We start from the raw sequence: 10,366 nt of genomic DNA, 5'->3' as shown, positions 1-10,366 counted from the left end.
AGGCTGGGACGGGGACTCAGCGACATCCGGCTCCGCCCCCTCTCCCCGCGCCGTTGGTACGTCCCAGGATCGCCCGGCAGCCGGCGCAGGAGTCGGTGCAGCCCAGGGTCCCCCCCGCGCTCGCCTCAGTGGTAGGGGCCGCGATCGCTCCTGTCCGTCGGCGCTGCCGCCGCCTCAGCCGGAGCTCGCAGCCGCCGCCGTCCCTGGGCGCTCCGTCCTCCCGCTGACGGTGTATGAGTGATCTATAACCCCGAGCCCGCCATGTCCACTCCGGCCCGTAGGCGCCTCATGCGGGACTTCAAGAGGTACCGAGGCCGCCGGCTGAGGGGAACGGGGAGGGCGAGCGGGAGGAGGACGAAGGGCCCGGCTCTGCCGGGGGAGGAGGGGGGCAGCACAACATGGCGGCGGGGTAGGGCGCGCTCCGCCGATTGCGTAGCGCCGGCCGACGCTGCCCGCCCGCGGGTTACGCCGTTTGCGCAGGGGCGTGTAGCTACCTGCCTGGGTTACGCGAAGTGCGCAGGGGCGGCCCTGGCGGCGCGGGGGGGGCGCCGGAGGGGCGGCGGGGCCGGCGCCTCAGCCCTCCCCGTGTCCCGCAGGCTGCAGGAGGATCCCCCGGCCGGGGTGAGCGGGGCTCCCTCCGAGAACAACATCATGGTGTGGAACGCTGTCATCTTCGGGTGAGTCGGGCGGCGGCGGGGGGCTGGGGGTGGCAGGCCGCGGGGGCCGCCGCCGCGCTGCCTCAGGGTGGTGGGGGCAGGGCTGCCCGCGGGGTAACGCTGTGCTCTGCTTCTTCCTTCCTCCAGGCCCGAGGGGACTCCGTTCGAGGACGGTAAGTGCGACGTGGGCCCGCGGGTGGGCTGTGGCGGGGGGCCCTGCTGTGATCTGTCAGCGCTGTGGGGTGCCGCGGCCTGGGGCTCGCAACAGGTGTGGGCCTGAGGGGGGAGGGGCGGGGGTGCCTGTGCACCTCACCGCATGTCTGTGTGCTGGACTTGGGTGAATCTCCCTTATTTTTATTTATCCCACTCCAAGAACGTGGTGTAGGCCTAGATTGCTATGTTGATTTACAGAAACATACGAATCGCCTTGTAGGGGCTTGCTTGTAATCGCTAATTCTGACTACCCCAAGTCTTAATTTAACGTACTATTTTAAGGATTTCCAAGTTTTCCTGTTGAGCCCTGGATTGTGTATTTAGGGACACTCACATTGGGAGAACCGTCAAAAACCTGGTACAGAACCACTGTCACTTGTTCTGAATTGTTTTTTCTTATGCTGGAAGTGTTTTGCAAGTAAGTCCCAATGTGAGTCAGCTGAAGTAGGAAATGGGCTAAATGTTTGAGGAAGTTCAAAATGGATTTTTAGAAAAAAAAATTTCTTGGCATATACTTCATTCTGCTTTAATTGGTATCGTTCAGGGTTAAAATTGAAAGGACTTTCTAACTTTAAAAGCTGACTAAATGGGTCGTTGTGACATACCTGTCTCTTCTTAGTTTCCATCTGGCCTTAATGTGTTTTATAGCTTTACTGATGCTGTATGAATACTTCATCATCTTTTGTGAAAACTTGTTAGACACGAAATGCTGTCTAACTGAAATCGGTGATGTGTTTTTTAAGATACTTTCGGTGCAGGCTGTAATTAATCCTAGATCTCAATGACTCATGACAAAAGCATAGAAAAAATTTGTGCTTAACTCTTAATGTTGTTCTTGGCCAACTCCTTTGTCTCTGTTTATCCTCGGAGGTAGTACCTGTGGGCATGCCTGTAAATGGCAGATTTCTTTCTTTTTTTTTTTTTTTTTTTTTTTCTCCTGTGAAGATCTTAAAGATTTTAAATATTTCAGGCCTAAGAAAACCCCAAAGACTCCAGTTATTTTTTAAAAAGTATTTCATTAGTTAAGAAACCTGCTGTGGTAGCTGCTTCAGAAGTTTTAATGTTCAGAACTTCAGTATTCCTTGATGTCACATAATAGAGCAGATAGACTAATACATTCTGTTATTTCATCTTGTAAACCTTAAAGAAGGGCTTCCTTAAACTTCTGCGAGGGTTGCTAGAGCTGCTTAGGTTCTTGGTGCACTGCTTCTAATAGAGTGATTCTATGTTTGGAGCAGAAAGCCATCTCTGCACTGTGCTAAAATACAGGTTGTTTCCATGTTCAGGCTCTTCCAGCTCGGTGTGGAGTTAACAGATGCTATAAGGGCTTTTTTCCATATATTTCGATTTAGTTGCAGAAGGCTGGAGACTACTTTTGAGAGCCCTGACATAATGATTTCCTCTGTGCTTTCCACTGTGGCTTTCCACTGTGGCAGCATTAAGTCTTTATCTCAAACACTTAGGACATGTTGCATTCACAGCAGTTTGAAGTCGAAACACATGCTTCAGTCTGCTACTGCTGTCCTACTGCTTTGGTTGATCTAATACAATCTTGGTGTGTGATGGATTGCTCTTTTCATAGCAAAGTGTGTATTTTCACAGTATGCGCTCAGGAAAACAGATATGTCTTTTGTTGCAGGATATGCTTATCTCCTTTTCTCTGGGACATATCTTACATTGTGCTAGATAACAAAATACTAAGTGGTGCCTAGAGATAGGGGTGTATTGGTGCCTCAGCTGTGCTCTTCCATTAAGTGAGTAGAGTAGCACAGTTCAGATGCAGTTTAGCTTAATGTAAGTAAAATAAAGGGAATTCTTATTTAACTGTATTGAGCTGCTAGTTTGGGTTTGTTTTTTAACTGTGCAGACTTCTGAGTCAAAGGTATGCTGGAGTTCTGTAATCCTGGTGAAGCCTTTGCAGGGCAGTGTTTCTCAGAAGTTACTTTGTATTTTCATTTTTAGGCTCTTGTCACTTTTTGGTGATACTGTAAGACTTTAGATACCTTAGTTATTGTGAGAGTAGCCTGTGATTATTTTTTGTTGTTGTTGAACTAGAGGTGTAATAGTCTCAACATCATAAGAATTACTGTTCTTTATCCTCATTCTAGTAAGGCCCTTCTCCAGTCTTAGCTTCTGAGGCTTCTTATCTTTGTCCGAACTGAAAAAACTTAAGTTCAGGCATGTTTACTTGCTGTGCAGCATAATGCAGCTAACAACCCTCCTTCCCCTCCACCCCCAGACTTCAGAGGGTGTTTTCACAACTCGGTGCACAGGCTGACTTGGCCTAGGAGCAGCTAGTAATTTAGATCAGCAGCATAACTTCCATCTTCTCGTTGAAGAGGATTCGATTGCAGGTGTCTGCAGTAGGACCCTGGGGATATTTATCCTGCCCTTCGTATTTCTGAGAATCTATATGTGTGGGGTATCTAAAGTGGTAGTGCTGTCACAGTGATGGAAACCCAGGCTCTCCCGGTCCTTCAGACCTGTTTCTTTGAAACTGGATGATGATAGTGTGGTTAGCGCAGGATTCCTGGCTTGGAGAGAGTTAAGTAGCACAGCTATTGTAGTAGCCCGCCTTGCTGTGACCGTGCGGGAGGCTTGAACAGAGAAAGCAAGGCACTTGCCGCCTTTGTGGTTTGTTCCTTGCGTATGGAATATGGATTCTGTATCCTCATGCAGGAGGGGAAGAGATTGCGCCTGCTTTATGGATGGTGGAGTGAATAGCGGGGGCTGCTCTTGTTCCTTGCAGCAGGAAGGGTCTGGCAGCAATGTGGGTGCTGGTCGGGCAGGGGTTACTCGGGACAGCATACAGGTCGTGCAGAAACCTCACTCTTAGCCTCCTGAGTCTCACCTCCAGAGATAGGAGGAACAGATCAACAAGGTAAATACAGGAGAGAAGAGAATGTTCTCCTAAGATCAGTGATGATCCAAATATCATATTCACTGTCATTATTGATAACTTGATGTTTTAAAATTGGCTGTCTAGGGTAAGTGGCAAGGAATACCAGTTGAAAGCTTTAAAATTAGTGACAGAACAGCCTGGATACTGAAGGCCTCGTACCCAGCAGTGTGTGTTGTGATACCTGTTTTGCTTGTGTGGGCTTCCAGTGTAAGTGACCTTTGGACTTTGGTTCATCAAATTCCTGGATTTGTCCTTTAATAAAGCTCAACAACAAGGTGTTGAGTACTGTGGAGCACTTTCAAGAGCCATTGTCACTCTGGGTCTTTTTTGACTTGGAAACCTGAGTCAATAGATACTCCAGCTGGCAGCTGTTTGACCGCTCACTCAGATCTGTGTTAAAAGTAATGCTGCCCTGCCCCTGGTGGGACAGACAGCTTCCCTTTCCTGCAGTAGCTTTAAATGGATTCTAAGACCAAACCGCCTCTTGTTACTGCTTTTTGGCCATCTTATCTGTCCCCTCTGCTCCCACTTCAGCGTTCTGGAATAGCATTCATTTTCTCAAGTATGCTTGTTGAACTGTACAATCTGATGGTTTGTGCTCAGTTTTCAGCCTACTCTTTGCTTAGTCACTCTTCCACAGAAGAAAGTGCTTGCTTTCCTACCTCATAAGGAGGCTACTGAGAAACAGAACTAGGGCAGGGAGAGCTGGGAATCTCTAAAAATTTAAAATGAAATCTCCAAAGCATTCAATTCTAAAGGCCCAGTGTTGCTTGGGACTGTCACTGTAGGGAAGGACAGGTAGTTCTGAGCTGATGTTCACAGCTGCTAGAAGTTGTTGCTAACTTCCCAGTGCCAGCTTTCTAACTGATCTCAGATCTGGCTCTGTGCCTCTCTTTTATTAGCTGGAGTAGGGCTTGAAAGCCCCACTGCAGACTTCCGCTAATTTGAACAATCTTAACTATACTACTGTGGTTCCTTTTATTGTACAGTAAAATAGCATGCTGTTGGCTCTCGTGTTATTTTTTTATTAGCAGCCTAACAACATAACAAACATGCAAAAATTTATTTTTAGGATGTTGAGACTTCCCACTGCTGTACAGAAAGCTCTGGAGCATCCGTACTGTCTTCATATGCAAACCGGAACGTCAAAGCAATGACCTTAATTTCCTGCAACTCAATGTTATAGTTTATGTCCTTATAAAGGAAGGAGTCCCTGGGAAATACTGCAGATCTTTGCTGATCTGGGGGGGAGGCATTTTAAAATTTGTTCTCTGGCTACCAGTTGTCGGCACATGTTTGCCAGCCAGCCAAAGCAATACGTTTGTTATATTGGTGCTAGAAAACTCCCTAACTAAGAAGCAAGGTTGAGCTTTATGTCTGAGCCTCTGAGTTTTAATTTGGGCACCGAGTGCTAGGCAGGGAGAAAAGCCCTGTCACTGATATGTAAGAATGCCTTTTTAAAAAAAGGTACTATGTCTGCCCTGGCAGCTTGTTACAGCTATTACTTACTGTAAGGTGCGTTCCTTTTACAGGAGAGCTATATATTTATATGAAGGTGCTTCAGCTATTTCTCTCTGGGCATTCCCAGGACATAAAGTGCCTCTTGGATTGGTTGGTCTAGGGGTGATAGCATGGTAAAGAGACGCATGTTTTGAAGTGGCGTACGTAGAGTTCCTTAGTTACTGATCTGAATCACTAGCAGTACTTAGCCCCTTGGACCCATTTTTATGTAGCTTAGTTGACAGACTTCTTATTCTCAGATTGTCATAGCCTGAGGAGAAGGGCTAAAATAACTCCTCTTGGTGCAGGCTGTTAAAACGATTGGATTGGGACTTAGCTACATTGTTTCCACTCAATTAGTCTTTCTCAAAGGAAGATTAGTTAGGGTGAAGTGAATGATCTCATTTCTATTTTAAAGAGTCTTGCTTTGGATTGCTGCTTTCGATACTACTTTCCTACAATACAACCTGATTACCTTACAGTTGTTGATTAAAAAATGTGTTTTCTTGAAGTTTAACCAAGAAATAAGTAAGAAGGCCCTTGTCAGGATAGCATATTCCAATTTCTAGGACTTAATAAATCATGGCCTGTTACGCAGATGGTTATACACCCACTTGTGGTGTTTTTACAGTACACTGGGATTAGGCTTTGTGGAAGAAAACCTCAAGGGCAGATTTATTTCTTTACACAAACCTTTTGACTGGGGTGGTGGTTTTGGCAATAAAAGTCACAGGAGATACTCTTGTGTCAGTGGTGTCTAGGACTTCGGAGTTAATCATTAACTGTGAAGAGAGCAGGTGAATTGTTGTAGGACTGAGCAATCTGTATTCCATATCCAACATGCATGCATGAGCACAATAGTATTGGGTTGTGCTTGTGGAGGGGATGCTCTTTATTCATCCCTTGTGTAAATTCATTTTGAATAAAGGTTCCTTCTCTCTCTTTCAACTCCAGGAACTTTCAAACTTACAATAGAATTCACAGAAGAATATCCGAATAAGCCACCTACTGTTAGATTTGTCTCTAAAATGTTTCATCCAAATGGTAAGTAATTAAGGAATTATACAACGCTGCTTTTCTTTTGGGGGTTTTTTTTGGTTTGTTTTTTTTTTTTAATTACAGCTTGCTATAGCACTGTAGAAAAAGATGCATTTATTTTAAAAGTTCCCACTATCTAATAAGGTGGCAAAATTCCAGTGTGGTTCTGTGTAGTTTTGGTAAGGATGAGTATGGGAGCGGTGCTCAGGCTTGAAATGAAAGGGGCAATAAAAAGAGCCTCTTGCCAATACTGTTCTGTAACGCCTAAATGGCGAGACATTCTTCTCTCTCAACTGCCTGTTGTTAAACCTTACAGAAGAATATTTTGTTCTTAAATAGCAGTGCCTTGGACTCCTGTCTGTACTGATTGCCTGCCTAGCGTAATGATGCTGCTGAATGCAGCTGTCTTTTATCACTTTCCCAAAATGCCTGTAAGAGTGACGTACCTTGAAACGCAGTGCTTGCTTCCAACTATAGCCAGTGATAGTAAGATTGTTTAATTAATCTCTTTCCTTACTAATTAACGGTTGGCAATGTATTCCTTGCATCCAAACAAATACTAACTTTGTGAAGAAATACTGGAAATTTTCACAGGTAGCAAGTAAGCATGTGTGGATAAAGTGCACTGAGGGGGGGCTCTGCTAAAGCTGCTGTGAGAAAGGGGACTAGACACTGATGTTGTAGGTATTTTCTGCGGAAACCTTATGTGTAAAGAGCTTTTCGCTTGTGTTCTTCATTTGGGTACCTTAAATGTTTTTGCCCTAAAGTTTGTTATTGGATTTCCTTGTGGTAGTTGCACTGTCACAGAGAAGCTTATGTTGAAGAATAAGCAGGGGTCAAGTTTAAGTACCTCAGGCAGCTGCCCATGACAAGCTTCACCTCTTCCTACCTACAGGCTTGTTTGCTGGATTTAAGGCTGTCAGACACTGTTGACTTTTGTAGTGTTTGTCAGGATTGGGCAATACTAGGAAAAAACTGAGTAGCTGTACAACTTCTGTTTTAAGCCATTCTTCTTGAACCTTTTCTAGTCTATGCAGATGGTAGTATATGTCTGGATATTCTTCAGAATCGTTGGAGTCCGACTTACGATGTCTCCTCCATCTTAACATCCATACAGGTAAAAAGAACTGCATGAAAAGGCAGAATGAAATTAGGCCACTTTGACAAAAACAGCTTGGGAAACACCTTTTTTTTTTTTTTTTTTTTTTTCTTCCTTCTTGCTGATACCCAGTATAGATAGCAGCTCTGTTGATATTTGCTAAAGTGTGAATACTTTCCAGATGTAAATTGACAAGACAATGGCAGCAGGTGGTCACTAAGGGAGCCCATCCAGTGATTGCACTGCATGGGTCTTGCTGCTTGGCTGTCAATGAAACGGTCACTTGCACTGCCAACAGTAAGACCGATAGTGAAAGCTTCCAGTAACTTACAGCTGGAATAATGCAACGTACTCTACCTGTATCTAGCTTAACTTCTGCACTCTTTATTAGTACCGATAGTTTGCAGAGCGTGTTGGAAAACTATGCATCCTGTAAAGCGCCTAAGAATCTTTTTCTCTTTGCACAGTCTCTATTGGATGAGCCAAATCCTAACAGTCCAGCAAACAGCCAGGCAGCTCAGCTATACCAAGAGAATAAGCGGGAATATGAAAAACGGGTTTCTGCAATAGTAGAACAGAGCTGGCGTGACTGTTGACCCAGGATGATGCAAATGAACACTCTGTTGACGAGGAAAATAAACAAAGTGTCTGAGTCACCTTTTTCCTCCTAGCATTTACTTTGAAAGCAGAATAGCTGTTGTGCTGTTGCCACCCTCCCTTGCTGAAGCTTCTTCTCCCTGGACATCAGAAAGCACCCACTTTGAAGTCCAATGTTCTGTACTTGGGTTACTTGCAAAAGAGTTACTGATGCCGAATTCATTTTCTGTGGTCCCTCTCCAGTCTTAGGGCAGTATTGTGCATTTCTGTAGTGTACACTAAGCTTTTAATTGTAATTGTGTTATACACAGTGATGCTTATGTGTAGCTTGATAAAAGGGATGTTTATATACATACACATTTTTTAACTGATATTAACTAAAGTGCTGATGTGTCCAGGCTGGTCATTTACCTCTACTATTGGTTTAGACCCCACTGCATTTGTAAGTACTGAGAGAAGAAATAATCTCGTTTCCCTTTTGTATTGGTTTATCAACTCCTTACTTGTGGGAAAAAATGCAACTCAAACTGATTCCAATTCAAAAACTTATTAAGACTGTGGAATGCTAGATACTTCTGCACTTCACATGCAAGATTTATGTACAGATATACATAAATCACTACGGTTGTGGTACTCTGATCTCTGCTTAGGGTGAGAAACAACCCCCAATTTTTTTTCATTTTATTTTAAAGGACACGCCTACAGAGACTGCTTCAATATGTTTCTATAGTCCTGTCACTGAGGCATTACTGGACAAAACCAGGTAGACCTGTGTACTCTTGAGCGAAAGGTCTTCCACATTAAGGAAGAGGTAAAACCTGAAGTGTTCCAGTGGTGGAATTACTCTCCTTTGGTGTCCTTCTCCTGCCCCTTCTCTTTTAGCTGAGAAAGCTAAGGTCTTTGGGATCCAACTTTGCCTTGTGGAAAGTTCGAATAAAGAATGGGGCAGGCACTTGAGTCTCTGCAGTTTCTGCTCTCTGTAGATTACTGTGTGGTTTGTGTGAGCTACTGCTGCATGCTTGAGTTAGTTTCCCTTCAGTTTTATGAAAGTATTTTTTCAACTCTGAAAAAAAACCAAACAAAACATTTGTAAGTCCAGACTCACTTTTTTTGTAAGGCTAAGTTTGTACATTTGGATACAGTACCTTAAAGCAGCAGTGTGGGATGAAACCTACAATTGTGTTGTCCACTGTTCCAGTGTCTTTTGTGTGCACATTTGGTCTGTTAGTTGAGAAGTATAACTTTGCACAAGTAACCCATGTAAGAAACTGTACATTTTTCAAAACTTGTAAATAAAGTGTAACCTTAGTGCTTATTGTATAAATAGGCAAGAGGTGTATACCTGTGCTTATTTTCTCTGGGAAGGCAGGAGGCTGTTGTGGGATCCTATCAGGGAAGGATGGTGGCATCCTGGCCTGTAGTTGCTGTGCTCGGGCGAAAGCTGTGCCAGTTGTAGCGCAGGGGTAACAAGCTCGGCCCTGCCAGCCAGGAGGCGTGAGGGGCAGAGGAGGAAAAGAGTGGCTGGGATCAGCTAACCAGCAGAGAAACGGAGGAGTAGGCACGAGCCTGAGCAAAAAGCACTTGCAGGAAGCTCGGCACCCTGTCGTGCCTGCGAGGGGTGAGCTGTCGGCAAAGAAGGAGCCTATGAAACGAGTTAGTTGCAGCAACTTGGGCTCAGTAATGAATTGATACAGGAATCGTATTTATTTTCCTCCTGTCTTATGAGGGGGAGAAAGGATTTAGACTCATGCCTAACAAAAGCCGGTACTGCTGCTTAGCTCTACAGTTAAGGTAGAAGCTGCCAGGCTCTATCGGTCGGGATTTATACCCGCTGTGACAACAGCTCCTTCCCCCGGACAGGCCTTTCCGTCTTACCTGGAGCAGCCTTTTACCCCTGCAGCCCTGCCTACCGTTACCCCTGCCCCTCAGGGGCAGTGTCTTAACTGGTCCCCCTACCGCAGAGGGCCGGAGCCATGCCGCCTCAAGTCACACACTTGTTCCTGCAGCATTCCCTGCGCAAGGTTTTCCCCCACTCCTCGCACCCACTAAGTTACAGACCAGCGCAAAAAAAGCCCCCAAGCGCCACCCCCTGCGCTGCGCTCCTCAGGGGGACCAGAGCCAGCCAGCAGCACCACAACCATTGCCCCTACACCAGCTGCAACCGTTCCTGCAAGTAGAACCTTTCCTGGACAGGCCAAGTCATCTGACAGCCACAGAAGCCCTTGGATCAGTCCCTCCATTTTTGTACGTGTCTTGCTAGCTACTAAAAAGAGAAAGGATAGACCGAACACATAAGGCAGCCAGAAACAAGAGCAGTACCGAGCTGAAAATAAATACAAAACCCCACCTTCACACCCTTCT

At 45.3% G+C, this 10,366-nt stretch overlaps 1 protein-coding gene across 1 annotated transcript; it reads left to right on the top strand.

The window, feature by feature from the left end:
- Window positions 1–34: 34 nt before the first annotated feature.
- On the top strand, window positions 35–9,336 carry UBE2A (ubiquitin conjugating enzyme E2 A). Its single transcript, XM_055817900.1, has 6 exons — window positions 35–305; window positions 597–677; window positions 804–829; window positions 6,226–6,315; window positions 7,338–7,426; window positions 7,876–9,336. Exons 1-6 carry the CDS (start codon window positions 262–264, stop codon window positions 8,002–8,004), a joined length of 459 nt encoding a protein of 152 aa, XP_055673875.1. The 5' UTR covers window positions 35–261; the 3' UTR covers window positions 8,005–9,336.
- The last annotated feature ends 1,030 nt before the right edge of the window (window positions 9,337–10,366 follow it).

This window comes from Falco peregrinus, chromosome 13 (assembly GCF_023634155.1).
Source record: "Falco peregrinus isolate bFalPer1 chromosome 13, bFalPer1.pri, whole genome shotgun sequence".
Lineage (NCBI taxonomy): Eukaryota > Metazoa > Chordata > Aves > Falconiformes > Falconidae > Falco > Falco peregrinus.
The sequence above is the reverse complement of the archived record's forward strand: the minus strand, read 5'-3'. Positions and strand labels throughout refer to the sequence as shown.

Excerpts from the sequence above, each read along its gene's own strand:
- UBE2A (XM_055817900.1), top strand. The coding sequence starts at position 262 with ATGTCCACTCCGGCCCGTAGGCGCCTCATGCGGGACTTCAAGAG. Across the intron at positions 306-596 it reads CTCATGCGGGACTTCAAGAG|GCTGCAGGAGGATCCCCCGG; the intron begins GTACCGAGGCCG and ends CGTGTCCCGCAG. Across the intron at positions 830-6,225 it reads GGGGACTCCGTTCGAGGACG|GAACTTTCAAACTTACAATA; the intron begins GTAAGTGCGACG and ends TTTCAACTCCAG.